Below are 26,260 nucleotides of genomic sequence, written 5' to 3'. Positions count from 1 at the left end.
AAAGGTCAGTGGACCCACCCCTTGGGTGTCCCCGATCGTAGTGGCACGGAGACCGAAACAGCCGGGGCAGGTCTGCATCTGCATTGACATGCGACTCCCAAACGCCGCGGTGAAAAGGGAACATCACCTAACCCCCACCATTGACGACATCTAGGGAGAACTGAACGGCGCAAAATGGTTCTCGAAGATGGACCTCTGATCCGGATATCACCAACTGCCGCTACACCCGGACTCTCGCTACATCACCACATTCTCTACGCATGTCGGCCTCAGGCGCTACAGACGCCTCAATTTCAGGATCTCAAGTGCTGCGGAGGTATTCCAAAACACCATCCGTGAAGTCCTTAGCGGATATGCATCGTCGATTGAAGATCACCACCGGAGACTTCGCGGGGTTCTCCAGAGGATCAAAGAATCCGGACTGACTATACACAGAGAGAAGTGCCAGTTCTTAAAGAGAAAGATCAGTTTCTTTGGCTACACATTCTCCGACCAAGGAGTTGCCCCGGAACCCGACAAGGTGAGAGATGTACAGGAAGCCCCAGCACCTTCCAACATTTCGGAAATAAGGAGTTTCCTAGGGATAGTGAACTTCTGTGGGCGGTTTGTCCCGGATTTGTCTAACCTCACAAAGCCCCTCAGGGAACTGACGAAATCCACCACTACATGGCAATGGGGCCCCGAACAGGAACAAGCCTTCAAAGATACCAAGGCAGCCCTGTCGGTAGACACAACACTATCATACTTTGACCCGGCCCTATCCACCAATGTCTCTGTGGACGCCAGCCCATATGGGCTAGGAGCTGTGCTCACACAATTGCAAGGAAATGGAGAGTGGGCCCCGATAGCATATGCGAGCCGCTCCCTGATGGACACAGAACAGAGATACTCGCAGATAGAGCGAGAAGCGATCGCTATCCACTGGGCCTGTCGACATTTCCACGTCTACGTGTACGGCCATCCTTTTACAGTGTCCACAGACCACAAACCCCTCATTCCCCTGTTTCAAGGGTCAGCGTCTAAGCCTCCGCCGAGGATTGAAAAATGGATCCTTCAACTACAGGAGTATGACTATCGAGTGGAATACAAACCAGGCTCATCCAATCCAGCGGACTATCTTTCGAGGCATCCCAGGGTGGCCACCAAAGCAGAAGAAGAGGACGCCGAAGACACGGAGGAATATGTCCGGCTTGTATCGGAAAGATCCCGACCACTTCCCATGAGCCTTGGGACGATCGTAGAAGCCACCCGGAGGGATGAATGCCTGCAACTGGCCCTAACGGCTGTCCAATCGAATGACTGGCGCCCCATTCAGTCCACCATGGCCAGACGAACGCCGCAAGCAAAGACCGTCCTGGAGTCAATTGTGCGGGTCAAGGATAAACTCTCAGTTGACAACAGTGGTCGTCTGCTCCGAGGCCCGCGACTGGTGATCCCATCAAGTCTGGCTCAAAAAGCGGTGGACCTCGCACACCGGGGACATCAAGGCATGGTGAAGACGAAGAGTCGGCTGAGGGCCAAGGTATGGTTCCCAGGGATGGACCCACTGGTTGAGCAAACAGTCAGAACATGCCCGTGGTGCCAGGCGTCGGGTCATCCGGATCACCCTCACCCCGTCATCACCGAAGAAAACCCCCAACGGCCATGGGAGCGGGTGAGTGCAGACTTTGGGCACCACCCCGATGGAAGCTATGCCCTAGTGATCATCGATGACTACACGAAGTACCCAGAGGTCGAGATCGTGGGAAGTCAGACAGCCGCAGAGGTCATTACAAAATTCGAAAAGACCATCGCCACCCACGGAATATTCGAAGTGGTGAAAACAGACAACGGCCCACCCTTCCAAGGGCAAGAGTTTGCTGACTATCTCAAGGCTTGGGGGATTCAACACCGGAAAGTGACCCCGCGCTGGCCTCAAGCAAATGGGGAAGTAGAGAGGTCACTCTCAACAAAGTAATACGCATCGTGCATGCCGATGGATCACCGCTCGAGAGAGCCATCTATAGTTTCCTGAGAGAATACAGTTTGATGCCTCATCTCACGACAGAGGCAGCTCCAGGACCGGCAAGCATGGGCCGAGTAGTGCGAGACACCATCCCGCATCACCCAAGCTGGACCCCGTCTCAGATTGACGCCGGAAAGGTCCTAGCCAACATGACCAACTCCAGTGACCAGGCCAGCGCCGACCGATGAGCCCGAATGTCAGCCATTCAAGTGAGAGACAGAGTCTATATCAAGAACAGGTACCCTGGGAGCAAATTCCAGCTCCCATTTGAACATAGACCCTGGACAGTCGTCCGCCGAACCGGCACCCTGATAACAGCAAGAAGAGGGACCGAGGAAGTCACACGCATCCTCTCTTTCTTCAAAAAGGTGCATGCTGGAACTCTGGACCTGCAATTGTCAGAACACCTGGACGCCAGACCACGTCATCCGCCAGTGGAGGAAGGCCCAGAAGGTGATCAAGGGACGACTCGCACCGAAGATGAGAATCGATCCGACCAGGACGCCCCTTCATTGCCGGGAACACCAGTCGGAGGTCTGCCAAGCTCCCCGGTGAGATCCCCTGGGAGCGAAGTCTTGCAGGGGATGACCCCATCATTGCCGTCATCACGGGGACAGCACTCCAGATATGGCCTGAGAAGAAATCCGGCTCCATCCTCCCGGCTGGCCGACTTCATGGTGTGACGGACCTGGGACTGGAATTCTAGTGACTGGTAACAGATCTACATGATCAATGTATGTTTGTTGTTTAATAAAGGTTAGAAGGAATGTAGTATTCTCCGACGCGGGGTAGCGGTGCAGTCTACCTGTGTCGGAGGTGTTGCGCTGGCGCGTGACTTCACGCGCTTACTACAAATAAAGGGGCGTGGCTCGCGAAAAGCAGTCGGGACCACGCTGAGACCAGAACGAGTGTCTCAGGCAATTATTACGGCCGCAGCGCTGATAGCATGTGCGCGAGCGGCCTCATGACCATTACAGTAGCCATTACAGTAGCCAGGCTGCGAGTGACAGCCATTGGTCTCCTCTTCTGCCAGTCTCCCGTGCGCCACGGAGTGTCATTGGTTCTGCCGCTGGACACCGCGCCCCTCGGCTGATGCCCGGTGTGATCTTTAATAATCAGCGGTACTCGGCGTAGTTCCAGAAGGGGCGGAGCCATGCTGGATTTTCAGAATCACCCCCAGTATTATTTTTCACTTTTTTAACCACTTCCCTTCATACGGGTTTCTTCCCAGTGCTGTTCCTTTCTAGATGTTTCCCCGTAGGCAGATGACGTTGACTTGTAATTATGTCCCATCTGTGGTTATTAGCAGCGCCAGGCTCCGCCCCTCGGCCGGTAGTCTCTGACCTCAGATTTAATGTATACTTTAGCTGTGTTACGTGACCTACATACATCACCCTGTCATTATGCCCATCAAACCTCTCCTTTTGCTGCCCGGTCCATGCCCAGGGGGACTTAGACTGTCCTTTCTTACTTGTGTGCATGTTCCGCATTTAATGCACTGCTGTGCACCTCTGCTGTGCATTTTCCATGGTTCCCTCAGAGCATCTGCGTCCTCACTAGCAAGGAAGCGCCGGATATGTTCTTCGTAGATGTGATTTCAGTGACCTTACAGTTTATGGGGTATTGTTTGCATATTAATGTGTTCGCAAACTTTCCCCGCCTCCGTTACACACATGTTAGGGAGGTGCTCGGGTGACAAAGTGAAATTTGCCGTTTGCGAGCCGTTTGGTTGCCAAAGTTTTCTTGGATTGTTGGCGCCGTAAATGTTTTGAAGGAAATGTGTATGGAATCAGCTAGTGGGTCGAATGTATTCATGTTAGGTTTTTAAGATCGATCTATCGATCGATCTATCTATCTATCTCAACACGATAGTAGCTGAAGCGTCTTCTCAGGATTGCCACTGTTTAAAGTTAAAAGTGGCATCCTGCATGTTCAACTCCTTCATCCTAACACGTGTCGGCTCTTGCGAGCCTTGATCACAGGGGAGGCAGGTTACCATATCAGACAACCACGTGGCTTAAATGCAGGCTGCAGTGTGCCTTTGTAGTCCAGAAAAAATACATCACCCAGCATGCATCAGGGTGAGAAACATATCCTGAACATATTTGCAATGTTATTCTTTCCAGGACAAATGACATCTATCATCACAAATACTTGTAATGTTCAAAATTCGACCATGTCAGGAAAATAAAGTGACCACATACATTTCATAGCGCGCCGTGCCGCTCTAAAAAGGAATCCTTTCACGACGGGGCCAGCTGAGAGCAGAAGCGCGCGGCCTCCTCGCCTCTGACTGTCCAATCGTGGGTAAATCCTGTAGTGGAACAAAGGCAGGCTGGGCCGTGCTCCCCAAAGTCCGGACACACGGCAGCACACAGCCCCCATCAAGGGAGCACAGACCCATGCAGGGCACGGGGAATGGAGCGCCCGTACTTCAGTCCAACCAGAAACGCGTCACCGAAGCCTCATCTCAGGATTGCCGCGGTTTTATTTTTCAAAGTTAAAAGTGACCGCGTGCATTTTCAAATCCTAGGTACATATATATACCCGGTGCACTTGTATAACATTAGCTATGGACGTGCCTCTACCCTGAGCCCCCCCGCTGTCCCCACTTCGACCCCCTCTGCGGCAGCATGCATGCAGCCAACCTCCTCCTGGGCCACCTAAAAGAAACAGACACATTACTTAACAAGAGTTACCTTTCAGTTCTCTTTTCAGGCTGACTTGACCTTTGTCTTAACAACCGGAACATATATCTAAAATTAAGGAAAGCCGAGGGGCGCCGGGACAGTCTGCTGGAAATCGGGCCTCTCTGGGGATATCTGGAACATGAGGTCAACCTTAGCTACAAACCCATGCCGGAAGGGGCGGCTTCCAGCCTATTTCCGTCATTGAAAAAAAGAAACTCTAAAGTCTTGTAAGTTTGCACACAGCACCTCTGTGGATCCCATCATTCATGTCAAACAGTGCTGCACACTTACACCTGCAAAACACACACACCCCGAACCCTCCTCCCCCGTTTGAGGATAGGTAGGAAACTTTAGCTATGAGGGACCCACACAGACTCTTTTTTAAATTATTCATTTATGCATTTTCATATATAGAACATCACAACAAACATTGGCAGTGCTAACATTGTATCATCATAGTGTATCAATCACATGATTCCGCACTGTACATGCAGGGTGAGCAGCTGCTTACGTCATCACATGAAATACACCAGGTTACCCCATCAGTCATGCTCCTTCTGCATGCTTAGCAGGTATGCGGTGAAGGGGGATCATACATCCTCGGACGGAGGCCTGGAGGAGTTCCTCGGAATAGCCCTCACGTTGGACATGACCATACGCCATGTCTGTTAGCCAGTGTTTGTTTGGGAGGTATTTTCGTACCCTGTGCATGAAGACAATCCTTTTCGCCAGCAGCCGTGCCATAGCCACTAGTTTGCGATTGGGAGGCTGTTAGGATTTAATCAAGCCCAGCAAGCAAATTTGTGGGGTGCACACTACTGTTTCCACAACCATCATGGAGACGGTGGCGTCACTTGCTCCCAGTATACATGTGTCCTCGAGCAACGCCACACTAAATGCATGAAACCGGCATCGGGCATTCCACACCCAACACAGTGTGCTGACTCCTGGAGCCCAAAAGTATATAACTCTACAGTACATTTTTTTTAAATAAACATTTTTATTGAGAAAAGAAAGAAAAGACGTAAGGCAGCAATATGGCAGTACAGCAGCCCACAGCATATATGTATCGGTTTCAATACATTTGAGTCCAGGGAGACACAGTAGAGACCCCTCCATTCCATCAGACCAATTCGTTCCAGCATATGCAATATGTAGACCGTACAGTGCATAATAAACTCACTAAACCAAGATTCATACCCCGAAATCCAGCATGCAGGTACCTTATTCAGTACTAGGAGGGAGCGTGTCATCCACTTCAGAGCCATCCAGCAGTCTGTCCCTGTCACGTTGTACTTCTATAGTGGGGGATAAGCAAATGGTACCCCTGTATCTGTTCCACCTCCCCCATTTGTAATCCCATTTCTTGGGGCAGGCCCTAAGTTTGAAGACCTCTTTTTCGGCAAACATTGCCTTGTCCATGTCGACTGCCCAATCGCGTAGGGTCGGAACCGTCCCCACACCGCACTTCTGGGCAATGTTGCGCTTTGCAATGGCCCACCCAAGTGAAGCCCATGTTTGCTCTATTTGCGTTGTCAGGAGCTTCCCAGATATTTAGGAGGCACAGTTGAGGGGGGGATTTACCACCCGCCCTCTCCATTTGCTGCGTGACCCTGTTCCAGTTTTGTTGCACCATCAAGCTGTCCCAGAGAACATGAAAGAAGGTTCCCGGTTGGTGACATTGCCGGAGGCATAGGGAGCCAGTCCTCCTTCCTATCTTGACCAAAATCCCAGCGTCTAGATATACACGATGCAGGATCCTTAATTGAAGCAGGCGCAGCCTCAAAGGGATAGCCACCTCCTTGGGAGAGGCTAAAGCGTCGCGCCAGTCCTCATCTTCTAGGTCTCCCAAATCGGCCTCACAAAGTTGCCGCAAGCACCGTAAGGGGTCTGGACGATTGTTAATTAGTTTTTTGTATGTGCGAGAAATGGCCTTTTTGTGCATGGGGTCGAGTATCAGTCGGTCCTCCAGTGGAGAGGGGCATCTTTGGGCAAAGCTGCTTTGACTGCATGACTGATTTGTAAGTAGCGATAGGCCTCAATTTGTGCTAGTTGGTATTTGTTCTGTAGGTCTGCAAATGTGGCTCATCTACCCCCGTCCACATGTCCCCCCACTGTTAAAATACCTATCCTATCCCACTTTTCAAAACCTGGGTATTTGCTAAGCTGTCCCAACAGGTCTGGTTCCCAAACTGGAGTGGCCTTCGTGAGCGTACCATGCCACCCCCATTTTCTATTCACGCCGTGCCAAACCTCCACTGTGCGTGCCGTGGGCCCTGTGAGGGCAATCTTGTGAGAATTTGTATAAAGTGCTCTAGCATAGCCCCCACCCTCGACCCAGAAGCCAACGATTAGTGCGAAAATTCAGGTCGTCATATTCCTTCAGTGTCTTAATTTTTTGTCCCATGTCACTGCCCCTACCCACGTCTTGGGTCATACACTTGACCAAATTTGGTCATCTCGCTGCATGGTCCTTTCTCCTAGCATTCTCCCCTGCATCTGGTCTGATCACTCCCTCATATCTTTTTCTGTAAACCTCGGCGCTCCTCAAAAATCCTCCTTACCTAAGAACATGGTTGCACGTAGTTGGAACCGGGTTGATCTCAATTCCCTTTCTCTTTCTCTTGCTTCTTCTATCCCTGTTCTTTCTGAACTTTCTCTTGACTCTCAAGCCGAAGCAGTCAGCACTTGGTTGTCCTCTTCCTGCGATCGTGTTGCTCCCCTCAGGAAAATCAAGGCCGTTCGCCCTCATGATGCTCACAAGTGGTTCAATAACGAGCTCAAAGCTCTAAAATTGGACCTTAGACGTTCTGAGCGTCATTGGAGACGTAACTACTGCCCTGTTCTTCGGGCCAAATACAAACTTCTCCTCAATGAATATAAGAGAGCTGTTCTTGCGGCCAAAACTAAGTATTTCTCTGAGCAAGTTGCCCTCTCCGCCAACAAATCCAAAGAGATTTTCTCTCTGGTTAACAACTTGGCGATTTCTGATCGCGCTAATCCCAATCTCATTCCTTCCCAGGCCCTCTGTACTTCACTTAACGATTTTTTCATCGAGAAGATCGTTAAGATTAAATCCAACATCCCTTCTGTTTCTTCTTCCTTTTCTTCTCTTGCTCTTCCTGTACCCCGTTCTTTTCTTGACTCTTTTTCTTCTATTTCCTTGGATTCATTTCTTACGCTGCTCACAAAAATCAAGTCTGGCTCTCCGGCCGACTGTGCCCCGGCACGTATTTTGAGAGCTCTATTTTCTAACTGTCCTGTCCCCCCTCTCTCTTTTCTTAATGCTTCTCTCTCCCTGGGCTTAGTTCCTTTATCCTTCAAATCTGCTATTGTTTTGCCTATTCTTAAAAAACCTGGCTTAGATTCCTCTCTTCCCTCTAACTTTAGGCCTATCTCTCTTCTTCCCTTTCTGGGCAAGATCCTGGAAAGCCACGTCACCTCTTGCCTCTCCTCCTACATCGAGGAGAACCATCTTTTGGCTTCCCATCAAGCAGGCTTCCGCTTGGGCCACTCTACGGAGTCGGTGGTCCTCGCAGTCCTTGATGAGTTGAAATCGAAAGCCGACTCCTCCCTTCCTCAAGCTCTGGTCCTCCTCGATCTGTCCGCTGCGTTTGACACGGTTGACCATTCCATTCTTCTCGACCGTGTCAGCGCAGCGGGCATTCGAGGCTCCGCTTTTTCTTGGCTTGCGTCCTTTCTTTCGGGTCGCTCCCAAGCGGTTCATCTTTCCGGATTCTCTACCCCCGCTCGTCCAGTTTCCTGTGGGGTTCCTCAAGGTTCTTCTCTTTCCCCTCTTCTTTTTAATCTTTACATCTATCCTCTTATCACCTCTCTTCTCGATCTGGGGGTCTCAGTGTATAACTACGCAGATGACCTCCAGCTCGTTTTTGATCTTTCCTCTTCTTCTATGTCTCTTTCTAAGTTTCGTTCCACTTTGGTTTTTTTCTGAGTGGATGAGCGCAAATCATCTTAAGCTTAACCCGGACAAGACCGAGTTGGTCTTGACGGGTGGCTCATCCAGTCCGTGGTCCTCTGCTTTTTGGCCCCCTGCCTTAGGTCCCTCTCCCACACCTGTTTCTTCTGTTAGGACCCTGGGCATTAAGGTTAGTCAGGATCTCTCAATGCACGCCCAAGTTAGTTCTGTTGTTTCTTCCTGTTTTCTTTCTCTTCGGCTTATCCGAAAAATATCTCGTTTTTTTTCTTTTGAAGCTCTTAAAATTATTATCTCGGCCCTGATTACCTCCCGTCTTGATTACGGGAACAGCCTGTACGTGGGCATACCAGCTTATGAAACATGTCGCCTACAAGCAATTCAGAATCAGGCTGCCCGTCTTATTCTTCATTTTCCTCGTACTCATCACATCTCCCCTGTACTTAAGTCCCTCCACTGGCTCCCTGTTCATCAGCGATCCCTTTTTAAGCTGGGCTGCTTGGTTTTCCAGGCTCTTACCCGTTCTGCTTCGGTCTTTATCAGCTCTCTCATTTCTTCTTATATTCCTGCCCGCCCTCTTCGCTCTTCCTCCTTGGCCCTCCTCAATGTTCCCCGGTTTCGCAAGTCCAGAACGGGAGGCACCCGATTCTCTGTTCTGGCCCCCCGTTTTTGGAACAGTCTTCCCTTGTCTTTGCGTGCTATCCCTATCTACTCCCATTTCCGCAAAGCCCTGAAAACCCTCTTGTTTTCTCAGGCTTACTCCTGTTAATCTCTCTGGGTTACTTCTGTGATTGCTGGCCAAGAGTTCTTAGCGCCAGGAAGCCGCGTGGCCACAGTGCGCTTTATTAAATATTTTTTTCATTCATTCATTCATTTCATTCCCCGTGCACCCATTTATTGATTGGGACCAGTTGAGAAGCCTGATAATAGAGCCTCGTGTCTGGTAAAGCAATGCCCCCCGTCATACCACCCCATCGCCAATTTTGTCATAGCTATTCTAGGGGCCCGTCCGTCCCACAGCAGCCCGCGTACAACGCCCTCGATACCAACAAAATAATTGTGAGGAACCTTGTTCGGTGTGTTTTGCAACACATAGAGCAATCGCGGCAGTGCTAGCACCTTAAAGAGGGCCGCAAGCCCCAGCACAGTAAGGGGAAGGAATCTCCAATATTTGGCATCGGACCGAAGGCAAGTCAGGGGCGCAAGCAGGTTGGACTCATAGAACAAATTCTGGTCCGGAGTAACATAGATGCCAAGATACTTGAAGCCCTTTGCTGCCACTGGTATGTCGTATCCATGGGGGCAGCACGGCGGCGCACCCCACAGCACATAATATAAAGCTGGGATTTAGTCCAGTTCATAGTGTAGCCCGAGTGGGATCCAAAGATATGAAAGCTGTGGACAACCCGGCAGAGAGACCGTGAGGGCGATGCCAAATATAAGAGGATATCATCTACATACAGGGAAATGCGATCTTTGTGGGCCTCAGTCCACTTCAGCCCCCTAATCTCCAGGTCACCCCTGAACCATACCGCCAACGGTTCCAACACAAGGGCAAACAACAAGGGTGACAAAGGGCGTCCCTGTCTAGTACCCCTTCCCAGTGGGAATTGCCTCGAGACGTGGTTGTGACTGTCACCTGTGCGGTTGGGTGGGCATATAGCAGTTGGATCCACTTTATGAAATTTGGGCTAAAGCTCATCCTATCTAAAACTGCGAAGAGAAACATTCCCACTCGATAGTGTCAAATGCCATGGATGCATCTAACGATAGTAGAGCTACATCCTCCCTAATCGTATCACGCCTACCCAGGACCCTGTGGATTTGCCGCAAATTCAGAGCTGTGTTTCTCCCTGGCATAAACCCAGATTGTTCAGGGTGTACGAGCTCCGTAATGCAGGGGAAAGGTCTGTTGGCCAGTAGTTTAGCTAAAATTTTAGCCTCAACCGTCAGGAGTGAGATTGGACGATACGCCCTTCAGAGACCGTTCGAACGTCAGCCAGTAACGCCCCTTCGTCTAGACTTTCAGTGTACATTTGGAGCAAGTAGGGGGAAATTTTGGATGCCAGTGGATTCAAGAATTCGAATGGGAGCCCGTTGGGCCCCATAGCTTTACCCGAGCGGATGTCTTGTACCGCTTTCTGAATCTCAGCATCCGTTATCGCGCCCTCCAGAGAATCCCGGTTCTATGAGGACAGACATGCGACTTTGATGGTCGAAAGAAGGTCCCCAGCCGCGTATGACTGGGACGTAGCAGATGGCGTGTAGACCGACGAGAAGTAAGAAGCGAACGTATCCGCGATCTTTTGAGGATCGGTGATTATATCCCCATTGAACCCATCTCGACGATTTCCCTTTTTTATCTAGCCAAGCAAGGAGTTTACCTGTCCAGTCCCCTTGTTCATAAATCTTATGGCGCGTGGAGGTATAGCATGCTTTGGCCGCTTCCGTCAGGAGCTGAGTGTAGTTGAGACGCACCATTGTGAGTGAATGCTGCATCTCGGGATCAGGGGTAAGTGCCAGGGCTTTTTCCCATGCCATGATATCTTCCTTGAGCTCTATGATTCTCTTGGTAAGTTCTCTCTTGTGGCCAACCATAAAAGATAAGGCTCTGCCTTTCATAACGGCTCCAAAGTGCACCCCGTAGGATGCGGGCTGAGGTAACCGACCCCACGTTTTCTTGAAAATAATGGTCTGCTTCTTTGATTAGTGCCTCCTTAATGTGGGGTACTTTGAGCGCCCATGGGTTTATAGTAAAGGTGGCACGTCTTTTGGGCTGGCCAAACAAAAGTGTCGTAAGAATGGGGGAATGGTCAGAAGTTCCACGCGTGAGGCATCTGGAGTCAGTAAACATGCAAATATCTTGAGCGTGGGTGAGTATGTGGTCAATGCGTGATTGACTGTTATGGGCGCCAGAATGAAATGTAAACTGCACAGTGGTCTGATTTAGTCACCGCCAGACATCGACCAGGCCCACGGCGGCCAAGAACTCTGCCAGTGGAGACCCCCCTGGGGGGTCCCTGCGGGCCGGAAGGCGATCAATGGCGCCATCCACAGCAAGGTTAAAGTCCCTCCCCCCCCCAACACCAGCAGACCTAGGGGTAGGTCAAGCAGAAGCATCCCGAGTTCTTGCAACAGAGGACGCTGCATCCCGGGTGGGGCATACACGGAAATAACATTGACGGCCTGTCCCTCCCATGTGCCGGAGAGCACCACATATCGACCCTGATCATCCGACCAGACCCTGTTGATTAAGTAAGGACATCCCCCTGCGCACAAGTATCCCCGTCCCTCAAGAGCCAGATGTAAACCCCGAGTGGGCAGCCAAACGGTATCCCCATCTATTCAGGGCGCTGCATGAGTTACCAATTAAGTGTGTCTCTTGAAGAAGAACTATGTCCGGCGCCTGCCGTTTCAAATATTGAAGGACCACTCCCTGCTTAATTTTATCTCCTAAACCATTAACCTTCCACGTGAGGAACTTAAGTGCAGATGATGCAGTTTTAATGGCCCCTACTCCTCTTGCACTCCAAAGGGTCGTGAACTCGTTTTATAATTTTATGACGCAACTTGGGCTCTCGATTAATTGCTCTAAAACATTCATTATGAATTGTGGGGCAGGGGCAAATAAGAGGATTAAACCTATTACTATTGACTCTAGGGCTATAGAATGTACAAAAACATTTTCCTATCTGGGCATTGTATTTGACGGGTCTGGTTCTTGGTCGGATGTAGTGAAGATTAGACGCCTACTGTTTAAGTCACTAATGGCATTATCAAACTTTAGCCGTAAACTGGGCAGACGCCCTACGGGGGAATTACTACACATCTATAGGGCCAAATGTGTGGCAATAGCCACTAATGGAGCGGCTATATGGGGCTACGCAGAGGTACATACACTGCAAATTGCGGAAAATACATTCTTTAAATTTCTCCTCTCCCTTCCCGATAGTACCTCAAATTATATCTTCCACCAGGAATTGGGAATTCCATATTTGGAGGACACGATTAAAATCCAACCGGTCATCCTTTGGCATAAAATTTGGACATCGGATGAAACAGGTTTTAATCGGGATATATTAACAAATGCATTGGGGATGGATGGTGCTAAACAAATGAGATGGCTAGAATATGTGAAAACATTCTTCTCAAAGTTGGGACAACTGGAATATTTCACTAAGCCACACTTAATGTGCCGTGTTTCAAGAAAATCTCTGAAGGAGAGTAGTATGAGTTTTCTGGGCGAACGTAGAGCGACTACTGAAATGAGGAAATCTACGGTACAAGCCCACCAGCTAACTCTGTTGTCCGTATGATACAGCCATATTTAATATTAATAGTTGGTGACTTTGATCGTCTATTGTTGACACGTTTTACCTAGAGAATGAATATGTCATTGCATCAGTCATTGCATTTAAAAAATTTTTTTTTTAATTTACGGAAAACATTACTATTGTAAATTGTGTAAATCAATTCAAATGCCACTAAGATTTTTCATTTTATGGATTATACTGTGTTTTTCTTATTTGTAACTACTATGTATTTAAGTAGCAAAGAAATGAATTAATTTAATTTTTGTGCTTTTATGGTTATTTGTACTATAACCGAATTAAGACATTTGAATTGAATTGAAGTGCTAAGTGTGATCCCATGTATAGACAGGGAGATGGGTAGTGTAAAGACAAGAGACAGGGGACATGTCAGTGTTCATACATTGAGGGTGGGACACACAAGACAGCCCTTGGAGTGTCCCGGTGTAGAGCCGTATGTTTCGAAACGGTGGAAATGCTCTTGTATTTGTAACCCTGTGGGCACCCTGTGCTCCCCATGGCGCCGCGCTAAGCACCTGGATGTGGACATACAGTACTGTAGGTACTGAAAATTGCTGCAGTAAATAACAAAACCCTCCAACCAGAGGGGAAATAAGAAAGAATATCATAAAAACACAAAAGTCAAAACAGAATAAACATACCCCTCTGGCCCCCCAACACCAAACACCCACCCTCCACCCTGCCTCCTTGCACAGCGGGCATAAAACCACCCACCCCCCCAAACTGGCGGAGTGCCTGTCGCCCACCCTTAACAGAATTAAGGACGTGATCCAACCCCACTCCCTGAAGCATCAACTTGTGAGAGTATGTGCATTCCCGTCATACAACCCCCCCGGCCAGTGATTTGAATATGATAAACTGTAATCCAGAAGAACATAAGAAACAACAATGTCAACCCCATTGAGACAAACCATATTGGCAAGCTTGACATTTGGAGTATGTATTCTGTTAGAGAGCAAGTGGAGGGCTGACGACTCCAGAGCAGTCTGTTCCTCTCACGTCTTGTTCAAGTCAAGATGGCCACAGAACCGCTCGCAACACTCTCAACCGTCAATCTCGTCCGAGCGACCAAGGGCAGAAAGGCGTGACATCGGAATACAAATACGAGTAGTTCACCCCCCTCAGAGGCCGGCAGCAATGCAAATGTGAACAGTGTGAGGCCTAATACAGTCTCAGAAAGTTAGAACATGGTTGAATGTCAACAAGGCACAGCGTGTCTGCCGAGATTCTGCTCAGCAGACCCCCACGATCAAAGGCCAATTAAACCAATGTCAAGCCATCAAACCTTACCCAGTTGGGCTCTGCGTTGCCGAAGCATCATTGGTGGATACCTTGTCTGTGGGCTTGGCCTGTCGTCGTTGGATCTGTCGCCAGCAGGCCTGCGACAGCATTTTTCAACTGTCCTCCAGCCCTCGAGCCAGTCCCAGGTGTCCTCAGGTCTAGTAAAGAACCACACCTTCCCCTCAGATTCCACACGCAGCTTGGCAGGGAAGAGCATTGCGTATTTAATGTTTTGATCCCGGAGCGCCCACTTCACATCTAGGAAGCTGCAACATTGTTTCTGGACCCATAGGGTAAAGTCCGGAAAAATAGTGACCTTACTGTTGTCCATAGACAGTTGCAGAGCCGTTCTTGCCGTTTGCAAGATGACGTCTCTGTCGTGAAAGTTGGAGACCTTTGCCAAAAGCGGTCGAGGCGGCGCGCCAGGCCTGGCTCTTCCCCACAGCACCCAATGTGCACGTTCGATAGAGAAGTGTTAGGATAGTCCCTTTGGCTGCAGGCGTTTAAGGATCAGATCTTCGATAAAGAGATCCGCTGCAGGCCCTTCGACCTGCTCCGGCACTCCCAAAATGTGAATGTTGTTGCGCCTTATATGACCTTCATAGTCGTCCAATTGCAGAGCCATGGCTTCCTGGGTAGTCTGGAGGTCAGCCACCTGGCGTTTGAGGAGGTCGGTGTCTGTCGACAGGTCCTTGGTCGCACTTTCCACTTCACGCACCCGTTCGGCCATCTTCTGCATGTCCGCTCTGATCATTGAGACCTCCAACACGACTGAGTCAATGCGGCCTTCTAGGGAAGTGCACACCGACGTGATAGCAGCAAAAATGTCCCTTCGCGAGGGTTCTGGTTTCTTCCTGCTGGATTCGGGCTCGGGTTGCTTCTCGTCTTGGCCCTTCTGCCACGCATACTGCTCGAGCTTGGCCTGGAGTGTCCCACGTCCGCTGCGACTGCTTGCCATGATGGTGTAGGAGGGTGTGGTGAGTCAAAGACTGGGTCTGAGACTAGACCAGTTACTCACCGCCACTGGCTTATGAGAGCAGCTCACAACGGCCTGTCGGTTTACGCCTGTCAACCCCAGACCCGGGAGTGCTTCAGTGCCAAAGAAAACCACACTGGCACGGAGAGGGCGGGCAGAGAGTGTAGGTGTCCTGCTAGGGGCTGCACCAGCCGGGCAGGCCCCTGACTCCACGCTTGCAGTGTACTATCCAACAAGTGAGGGGCCCAGTAGAGGATCGAGGCAGTTTTATTTCCAGTCACGGACCAGGAGGTGGTGCCTCCGCAGCCCAGGCAGCCAGCACTTTGAGGACAATCAGGATCTGCCTCAATCACCTCGCCAGCCTTCCGCAATGTTCCGTGGCGCGGGCTCTTCAGGAGGCTTCAACACTGGGTGGGGGACTGCGTGCCATGATTCTCCCCACTCCGCAGCAATTCTCGTTCCAAGAGACTGAGGCCCCCAACGATGGCAGCAAAAGTTAACAAACAAGGCCCAGGGGGATATCCTATACTGGCCCTATATACGGGAGCATCTGCAGTCCCCTCTGCAGCCACAGCGTACAGCATCTCTATAGCAGGTCCCAAGGGAGGCCCGAGGAGCATGGCCCGCCACCACCATGTGGTTTGCCCAGGGCCTTTGGGGAGGTGCACCAGAAGTCTACGCGGCCCACACAGGAGGCGCAGGATAGTTTGGCGGGTGGGGGCCCGTAGAGCACAGCAGCAATGAGGCCGGGGGGCAGCACACTCACCAGGGGGCACACGAGGAGTGATGGTCGCTGTCCTGGCCTCTAGCTGGGCCTCGGATCTCCGACTCAGCCGCGGTGTCACGTAGCACGCACAGCTGATTCAGCGCTCGGCACGCCCAGCCTCAATTCGCCCTACAGCGGCGTTTCTGGCTCCAGCGGCCGTTCAGACGCCGCCAATCGGCCCAAACTTCGGTGTGGTGGCGGAGAGGAGCCTCGGGGTCCAGCACGCTCTGCAGCTGGTGATTCTGTCTAGGGCAAGTCCAAGTAAAACGGATTGATCGGGAGTGGCGCGACGGAGCGAAGCTACCGTGTGGTCATTTCCCAGTGCAGTTGGCCACACCCCCGCCAACTCTATAGTACATTTGATGCAGGTATTTGAAATAAATAATTCTAAGATTGCAGTTTGACGTTAAGGTGCCTGTGAGTGTGCAACAATAGTTCCAATCTTCGGTACTAAGCTGGACGTTGAGTATGCTGTTCCATTTCTCAAGCGGGCACAGTGAAATTGGTTTTCGTCTTTGGGACGCATTATAGAACCGTGTGACTAAGTGTTTACGTGTGTCATTTGTAAGCAATAGTTGTAGTTCCCCCCCCACCCCCCCCCCCCCCATTGATTGCGGCTCTGCAGGAACCTGCGGATAGAGCCCATAGCATACTATAAATAAAACAGAGCATGGGGATGTGGTGGAACCCCTGCGTAAATCTGCGGGGGCTATAACGGTCCCTCCAAGGAACATATCACCCAGTGTGTTCAACCCTGCTTCCTTCAAAATTGCCAGCGACCCAGACTTCCTCGTCACTGACACTACGGAATGGTGTTCAAGTGGTAAGGCTGTGCATAAAGGGGCTCGACTTCCGCTCTTTTTGCAACATTTTCCATGCGTGTGTGGTATACTGCACTGTGTCTATCTCCCTCTGTGACAAACCGGTGTTAGTATGTGGGATCATTGCGCTGGGGGGCACAGGATACGCCTTGTCACTTTCAACTGCAATATGCAGGTTGGATTTCGGCGGGTGGCTCCAATAATAGGCATAGTGTGCTTGTGCACAGAGATAGTATAGTTGCACGTCTGGGGCTGCAATACCGCCTTGATTGTACGGCAGGGTCATTGTATATCAGCTAATTCTAGGCTGCTTCGTGGCCCATGCCAATCTAATTGGGTGTGGAAGAAGTTCTGTGTCAGTAATATAGGAATATTCATGAACAAATTCAAACATATTGGTAACATCACCATTTTTATAAGTGCTATTCTGTCTGCGAGGGATAGTGGGGGCCTAATCCACCTCGATACCTGTTCTTCAAGTATCGAGACTGCTCCACTATAATTAAAACTTATGACCAGACTTGGGTCCCTGTGCACACACATCCCCAGATATTTTATAGGGTCATCGCTCCAACCAAGCGGATATTCCATTATGTGCGGCACGGTGTATCTCATCAAGGAAAGTATTGCCGATTAAGACCAGTTTATACCAAGTCCCGAGGGCCACTCATACCGTATATATTCCTGTATCAAGGGTTCCAATTTAGAGCTAGGATCTCTCACGTATAGCACCATGTCGGCGTATAGAGAGATGGCCAGCGGATGCTGCAGAAAGTGCAATGCTGCAGTGGCTTGTCGCTGTCGCAGTATACACACCAAGGGCTCCAGGGCTATTGTAAATAGGAGAGGCCACAGTCGACATCCCTGACACCAACCTCTATAAATCGGGAAGGTCTTAGACGTGTGCCCATTCACTTTCACCCTAGCGACAGGGCCTGTTTATAATAACTGTATCCAGCGTGTGAAGGCACGGGAGACTCCCACCTTATGGATTATTTCAAGCATGAATCGCCATTGGATGAAGTCGAAAGCCTTAGCGGCGTCCAGGAGGATGGCCACAGCTGGGTGCGTGAGATTCAGCTGATGTAGCACCGCAAATAAGGTGTGCAAATTATGTATTGTAGATTGCACCGGCATAAAGCCGGATTGGTCTGGGAGGACCATGGTCGGCAACAGGAGCTGAAGTCGCATGGCAAGGACTTTGGCGGGTATCTTGGCGTCTGTATCTATGAGTGACAACGGTCTATACGAGTCACACATTTCGGGGGGTTTATCGGGCTTTAACAGCGTGACTATAAGCACTTCCCTGAGGGTCGATGGGAGAGTCAGTTGTTGGTATGCTTCCGTATACATGGTGTGGGGCCAGTAGATTAACGTGTTCCTTGTAAAATTCCCCTGGCAGCCCATCACATCCAGTCGCCTTGCCATTCGGCAGGTTGCAAATAGCTTCTTTAATTTCTTCTATGGTAATAGGGTGTGCCAGAAATTCCCTGTGATTTTGGGATAGTCACACTGGTACGATATCTCCAAGATACAGCGCCGTTTCTGTCTCTGTTGCTGACTTGCGATTAGTATACATATGCTCATATTTAACTAACAAGGGTGTTAAGGATGCCTGGTGTGTCATTGGATGATGCCCCCTCTTCAGTGGTCAACTTGACTACATGCAGCCGTTCACAAGTTTCCTTAATTTTACCAGCTAGGTTGTGGCCTGGCCTTCCCCCTTCGCCGTAAGCTCTAGCTGTCAATCGTCGTGACCTTTGCTGAGCTTTCTGTTCTGCTGTCTCATTGTACTTTGGGACCCTTTCCCATATCTCGGCCAGTATGTCCTGTTTTGTATCTGTTTCATATGTCCTCTCTAGTTCCAATATTACTGATTCTGTGTTCATAAGACGGATACGGATAGACTTCAGGACTCCTGCCTGTAAACCTATACATACACCTCTAATTGTCACTTTCAAGGCCTCCCATATCGTAGCAACAATCAGGACGCCTGTAATCTCCACTGGAACTCTGGTGGGTTGTGTGTAGGGATAGTTGCAGCCAGCAGAACTGAGGCATGATCCGACAGTGTCTTGGGTAGGTGCCAGACATGGACTGTCCACGCACTCACCTCCCTCGTTCCCAGCCAATAGTCCAGTCGGGACCATGAGTTATGAACCGATGAGTGGTAGCTGCCTTCCCTGTTCTCAGGGTCTGAATCCTCCAAATATCAATGATGTAGCCCTCCCAGATACCCGCCTTCAGTACTTCTGTGGCATGACTACCCGCCCCTCTCACTGTTGCCGAACGATCCTTATGTGGGTTTAACTGGGTGTTGATTGTGGAGGACTGCAGCTTATGTAGTCGGTTCCAAATAGTGGTGTAAAATTCTGGGTCGTCTATATTAGGCCCGGATACATTAACGACGATGACCAAAGTGCGATACAGTCATTCCTGTATAATGATTTATCGCCCCTGATCATCCATATCTGAATTGGAGAGTGTGAAAGAGACTTTTTTTTAAATTAGAACCATTACACCCCTCGAGTAGGAGGACGCCACTCTCACCCCAGGCCATTTTGTGGCTACAGCACATTCTGTGCTGCGTGTGAGATGTCTCTTATAATGGTGCCACCTGTACACCGTCGGTTTAGATACGCTACCACCTGCCTATGACAACGATGAGGCATTGGTTGTACCTTCAGCCTCTATCAATCATGAGAAAGTGTATTAGTGTTACTGTGACAGGGACACATTTACAATAGTCGGCATGTTTCCTGGCAGAACAATTTCTTAACCCAAACTCAAAACCCACTCACCTGAGCATCCCACTCATGCAAAGAATTGAAACAGTTGAACACATGAATAATACTCCAATTAAGATGTAGAGACTGCATGAAAACGCATGCCAGATAAATCGCATACATCCAGAGTGCTCCCGCGAAGGGGTCGCTAGTGGCCAATGCTCCCCAAGAGGTCAAAGGCGATCGGGGCAACATCTCACTGACCTCTGCTTACCACAACGTTCAAGTGGCGTCTATGAAGTAGTATCCCCCACCCTTCTGAAATGCCGTGTTAATCATATCAAACTTATTCAACCATCTTTAACAAGCCAGTGCAGCAAAGCTTATAGCTAATGTCACATAGTATTAGTCCCAGAGAACCTATGTTGAGTTAAAACCGTGCAATCGATCAGCCACAATTAACTGTCGCATCACTTGTCCTTGTTACCGCACTGTCTAGCAGTCCTCAGATCTCCGGGTAGCAACAGTGTTCTCCAGATATAGTTCTATGCTGTGATATCATCATTGTCAGTGAGTTGATGATCCTTATCTGGGCGTTCCATCTTTTTGATAAAGGACATCGCTTGCTTGGGAGTCTTGATTGCTCTTATGCTGGCAGGGTATATCATTGCATATTGCACATTCATTGTCTGCAACTTTTTCTTTACTGGTAAAAACTCCCTCTGAGCCGTCTGCACCGGCATTGTGAAATCCGGATACAGTGCCACCTTGTTCCCTTGATATGATGTGACGCCCGCCTCTCGCGCCAGCTGAAGTGCTGTATCACGGTCTCTGTAATTTAGAAACTTAGCGAGAGATCTATGGGCGTATTCAACTATCAGCAGGGTGGAGAAATGTTCGGCACCAAACATCTCCTTGAGCATGGTTTCGATTTATTGCTCCAGTTTACCAGTATTCATGGACTCTGGAATGCCCGTGATAAAGAGATTGTTCCTGCGTGAGCGCGCTTCCACGGCCTCATTTTTTGCCCTGATAACGGCTAGTGTTTTTTTCCATAATCAAGCATTTAGTTTGCAATGAACCTAGGCCGTCCTCAGCAGTGAAAATGTGGTGTTCAGCTTCCGTGATGTGAGTGCCCTTCTTGTCCATTTTCGCTGCCTTGCGGTCCATCCGTAGATATAATGCGTCAATCTTGCCATCAATCGACAGCAGGCTCTGTTGCTTTACCTGTACCATGCTCTCCAAGGTGGACCCACCACTGATCGCAGGGTGCTGCTCAGTGTCCGAGAGCGAATGCTGTTGAGTTTAAGTTGATTGACGGGCTTTCAACATCGATTGGTGTTTATCAGTTTTCTCCATGGCACGATGTGCAGTAGCATTCTCCTTCCCCCAGGAATCGCGTGGCGGTCTATAAGTAGCAGTAAGGGGCAGAAATGAGTCACCCCACTAGGGATTTCACACACCCATAATGGGCGTGTCCGGTAGCTCCACAATGGTCATGTCTGGTAGCTCCTCAATTTCTCTCCAGTGCGGACTATACAGTTCGCAAATCCAAGATAGGAGATGAAGGGTCCCCAACCAGAGTGCCATCCACACATCAAGTCCTGTCGGCACACCACTTTTGCGCGAGGCCCAGGGATGTCGTTCACTCCTCGTACCGAGCCGGATTCCAGCTTCATTGATCATCGGTGGCAGAAGCAGTATCCGCAGTTCAGGTAGCGTAATGCCTCCTCACCTTCCTCCAGCAAAGCCGAGTTCCAGCCTCTTCCCAATTCAGCAGCTAACTAACCACAGCACCTATTGCGCAGATAGTTGGTGTGGAGTGCCAAGTGTAACGCCTGCACAACGCCAAGTCCTCTGTCTCAAAGCACCGCGTCGGCTGCAGCGATGCCCGCAGGAGCAACCAGGCCAATCATCCAGAGCATCCGTCGTGCAGATGTAGGCCATTCCGCTGCTCTCCCGCCAACCGGCACCCTCCTTCCCTCGGCTGGCCAATCTTGTCCTCTGCACAACCAAAGGGGATGATGGACGGAGTGTTGAACATTGCAAGCACTCACTCCCAGCAAGCGCTCACTCCCAGTCAACTGATCTGGGTTTAATCCATTATCATCATTCTTTAGCACACTCCGCCACCCCAGTTCAGACATGGCCATATGCAAATCAGTCTGACCCTGTGCCTCATGGGAACAGTCCAGCCCGAACTGCCAAGCCATGTCTTCCCTGGACCAGAAACAAGCATCCTGGGACCGGTTTCTGGCTAATCAGCCGTCATCCAGTTCGGGCTGGACCCCGAATCCGGACCGGATCTAGGATGCTTGTTTCCAGTCCAGGGAGGACCTTGCTTAGCAGTTTTGACTGGACTGTTCCCTTGAGGCACAGGGTCAAGACTGATTTGCATATGGCTGGGTTCAAACTGGAATGGCATGGTGAGCAAAAAAAACGATGGATTTAGGCCCAGATCTCTGTACTGGGGTGAATGTATGACATTGTTCTGCATTTTGTCCGCCAACTGTTGTTTATGCAATCTTGTCCACTGGCACAACACACGTGGCAGTGTCCTGCGTGTCTTCACACGCCTCGCCAGTCAGGTAGAGCACTCTCTCTTCCACTCTTTAGCGAAGCACAGCGGCCGCCATATTGCCTCTTAAGACTCACTCGCTGTGAGCCGTTTCGCCAGTCATTTTCCACGCTAATGCACCGCCGTTCGTGCCAGAATTGCGGCTCCTCACTTGCTAGGCCATGGGCGATCCTTCACGCCTGGATATAATTCATGATGCTGGGTCTTGGTCTTGATAAATGTCGGATTGTGACCTACCAGCAGAGCTGCACTAAAGTGCAGCCATCTTGCTGCGGGCTCTCTAGCGGCCCCAGGAACCCAGACAGACCTTGAGTGAGCCGGGAAGCAATTTGTCCACAAGTGTTTAGGTAAACCAGTCCTCTTCCCCAATTCCACTGTCACAGAAGCCGCCATCAGTCAGGGTAGTCGCACAACTGGGAGCTGCCTCTTTTCAACAGAGCAGTGCTTTGTGTAAATTCACTCTTGTTAATGGGATAGCGACTCAAAGCGAGCTGCAGATGGTTGTGCCCACTAGGGGAGAAGACACAGAGCAGGTCAGAGAAAAGCTAACTGGGCAGGAGGGCACAGCTTTGCAAAGCCACACAGAGGACATATGCTCCAGTGGCCTTACCATGGGTACTACCTATGAACCGGGTCAAGTGATCCACAAAGGCCTTAGATCCCTGGGCTTGGCAGCACGGTGTGGTCTGTGAGAGTGGGAGAGGGACCCTGTTCTGCAGGCCACCAGGAGTCCATCCATGGGGAGGTGTTGGTCAGCTAATCAGCTTTGAAGCTGATTCACAACACATGAAACTATAATAGATTTTTGCCACAAAAGACTTGTCTGAACTGAAGTAGTTTTGCAATTTGATTTGATTCATAAATTCACAAGCAGCGACTCCTGGCTCCGTTTTGGGGTGGAGGGTTAGCAGGCAAAGGAATCACACCACACGAGGCTGCACAATGCTGGGTAAAATGCAATCTGAATATTTTGTCTATGGTGGGGTGAATTGTGGGTGTCAATTTTTTGTTTTATTTAGCACAAACTCGACCCGAAGGTATTGGGAATAAGAGCGCATTACATAGGGACCAGTTGCGTTACAGACGGACACATTCATTTTGTTGAATCACAGGATGTTGAGCGTCCCTGCTGAGACGCAAATCCGGTTCCCCAGTTTCGAGGTTGACCGCTCTAGCCGTTAGACCACATCCTCTCCCCACATCAGGTTGACACCATAGGGTGCCGTTACAGATTTCTATTGAAAATGAGGATTCTAGTCTGAGCCCAGGTGTTTGATGGCAAAATTACTCATAGAATATGCATCCTTAAAATATTCGAACTTGAAAACTACTCTGGTTCCTATGTACGCAGTTCATGTGGATGTAGTATGTGAGGGCACGTGGCTGTTTCGCTGCCTGTGGTGTTTGGTGAGTCTGTCCCACTGATATCTTTCCTCTTGCACCCAGGTGTTAACATCCTGATCTGGAGCCGGGAAGATGCGGTCGAAAAGAAACAGGAAGAGTTGATGAAGGCCATGGCAGAGCAGGGGATCGGAAGGACTCCCCCAGCACGGAGAGGTGGCCAGAGGAGGTCCCAGCCATCCTCGAACCTCCCGTTGGACAAACTGAAGAAAAAGCTATCTAGCTTGGAGGAGACGACGGAGACTCAGACAAAGGAGCACCCTCCGAAACAGCGAAAGAAGCACAAGAAGCCTGACCCCGAGGACTAGCAGGGTGTCTGTACTGTGGACAATATACAGTCCTACTTACCGTGCACTGTACTGGACTATAACTGTCCTATGTGCTGTGCTGGACTATATACTGTCCTATGTGCTGTGCTGGACTATATACTGTCCTATATGCTGTACTGGACTATATACTGTCCTATGTGCTGTACTGGACTATATACTGTCCTATGTGCTGTACTGGACTATGTACTGTCCCATGTGCTGTACTGGACTATATACTGTCCTATGTGCTGTACTGGACTATGTACTGTCCTATGTGCTGTACTGGACTATGTACTGTCCTATGTGCTGTACTGGACTATGTACTGTCCTATGTGCTGTACTGGACTATGTACTGTCCTATGTGCTGTACTGGACTATATACTGTCCTCTGTGCTGTACTGGACTATATACTGTCCTCTGTGCTGTACTAGACTGTATACTGTCCACTGCGCTGTACTGGACTACATACTGCCTTCTGTGCTGTTCAGTGTCCTTTCTGACAGGTTGAAACTGTACAGCAGTTTTAGGCTCCTTCCCAAATCCTAACTTGTTTTTATATGTTTTTAAAGTTAAAATAAAGTTTTCTACACAAGTTTTTGTCCGGAGTAGTCTGTCATTGGGAACATGGTGGGCCTGCAGTTGTGCTGCACAGGCAGTATTCTCTACAGGGTTGGGGGGGTCAGGCATTTTACAGGCCTAGCTTCCATCGCCTCTGGGTGAGAATTGTTATTTTTCTCACCTCGACAGCGCATGTGCTCTGTTTGATTCCTGCTGTGTTCACTCTGTGGGATTACAGCCCGCCCATCGCTTTTAATTAGTAACTTCAAATGTTTTCTTCTTGTACGTCCTTCCTCTTCGTGTGGTGCCATGACCCACAGAGCATTCCCGTATCACTTGTAGGCTTTCTCCTTTCTGCATTTGAGCGCACTTTTTATTTTTTTGGGCTTTCTGTTCAGGTCCCCTTTTTGTTCTCTGCTATGTCAGTGAAGCTTTTATTCGTTTGGTGTGTTATCATGTGTTCATGTTTTCGGCAACACGGTAAATCTTGTTTGACATTACGTTTTAGATGATTGTATACATACACGCAATTACGTCATTTCCATAATAATGACCCCTTTTTGTTTATTTTGTACCCATAAATGCCTTTGTAAAGCGATCCTAGTTATTCAACATTTTGAAGAACAATGTCACTTTTTTGTGTTGGAAAGATTGTAGTATTCAATTGACCGAAGCGTAGGCACACGCTGGAAACGTGAATATGCTGTAACATTATTGGCGTGCAGTTTATTTAGTCTCCTCTTCCAGGAGGATCGGTAAACAATTCACGCCACCATGTCCACTTTGCTTAATAGTGGGAGGGCATCTTGTTTCCATCCCACTGATTTAATTTGAATTGCTCCTGTTGAACCACATATTTTGCGTTTCCGGGTTTAAGTTGCAGAAGAAAAGACCTCAGCCTGAGGCTCTTGCAAGAACGTCTCTGAGCAGATGATACATAAACATAGAGGTATGTTATAAAAGTGCCTCAGTGGGGGGGGTTTCCATACCCTCAAATTCACCCCTACCCTCAAATTCACACTGGGGCATTGCCTTGCGCTAGGCAACCATCATGCACACAATGAGGTCTGGTTTAGACACAGTTGAAGCGGAGACCCTCCACCCTTTCCCATCTGCCTGTTCCGGTATCACTGCTGCCCCTACTGTGAGTATAATGGGGCCGTCTACCAGCCGCTTATGCCTCTGTGTCACCCCCACCGTCTCCTCCTTGGGTCATGTGTCTGATGCCTGCCTGGCGTAAACATTTTACTGTTCTGGCAGTGAAAAAGGGGCCGCACTGTCCTCTGCACAAATATTCCAGGCTGTGGAGGGTGTAACATTGAATGACATAGCAATGCAGTGGCAGAGGCGAGTCTATCAGCAGCAAGCATTGCCAAAACCAAATTACCCCCTAACAAAGGCGAGACCTATTGGCGTTGCCAATGCTTGATTGTGTTTGTGTCTAGATTTCAAATTTTCCATTTTTCTTAGTTTCAACCACCTATTCTAGAGCCTCCTTGTCCGTCCAGTCCCGGTGTCCCTCACTTTCACCCCACGGGACCTGCCTCTGTGGGCTTGTCTTGCTTCTGACCTGCTGAGGCCCGACCCAGCTGCCAAGTGCTGCTTGTAAGGGAGTCTCCCTCGGTGTCGGTGGGATCCCCAGACATGAGCCATAAGCTCATGGCATACCCGAGCTGCCCTTGTAGCTTGGCCTTCTCTTCAAAGTGGATGTGGTCAAGCAGTTTGAGTTTAGCAGTCCTCGGACTAGACATCACTGATTCTCAGACTGCGGGTTGACATTTGTGTAGCTGCGTCTCCAGTCTGTGCCATCCCATCGCTTTGTTATAATGTCCAATTAGATACAAACTGGAGCATCTGTGTCTGACTGAAGGGTGGGTGGGTGTGA

The 26,260-nt window shown here is 49.6% G+C and overlaps 1 protein-coding gene across 3 annotated transcripts in view; it reads left to right on the top strand.

Moving 5' to 3' along the window:
- The window catches only part of DDB2 (damage specific DNA binding protein 2), a 171,319-nt gene extending 146,910 nt beyond the window's left edge, over positions 1-24,409 (top strand). For all 3 annotated transcript variants that reach the window (XM_085646609.1, XM_085646608.1, XM_085646610.1), the window contains exon 11: positions 23,555-24,409. In XM_085646609.1, the coding sequence (XP_085502735.1) occupies positions 23,555-23,817 (263 nt within the window). In that variant the 3' untranslated portion in view covers positions 23,818-24,409. The remainder of the gene's footprint in view (positions 1-23,554) is intronic.
- Positions 24,410-26,260: the final 1,851 nt, after the last annotated feature.

The sequence above is a fragment of the Triturus cristatus genome, chromosome 3_1, assembly GCF_964204655.1.
Source record: "Triturus cristatus chromosome 3_1, aTriCri1.1, whole genome shotgun sequence".
In the NCBI taxonomy this organism is placed as follows: Eukaryota; Metazoa; Chordata; class Amphibia; order Caudata; family Salamandridae; genus Triturus; species Triturus cristatus.
This window is presented reverse-complemented; position numbering and strand designations above follow the sequence as displayed.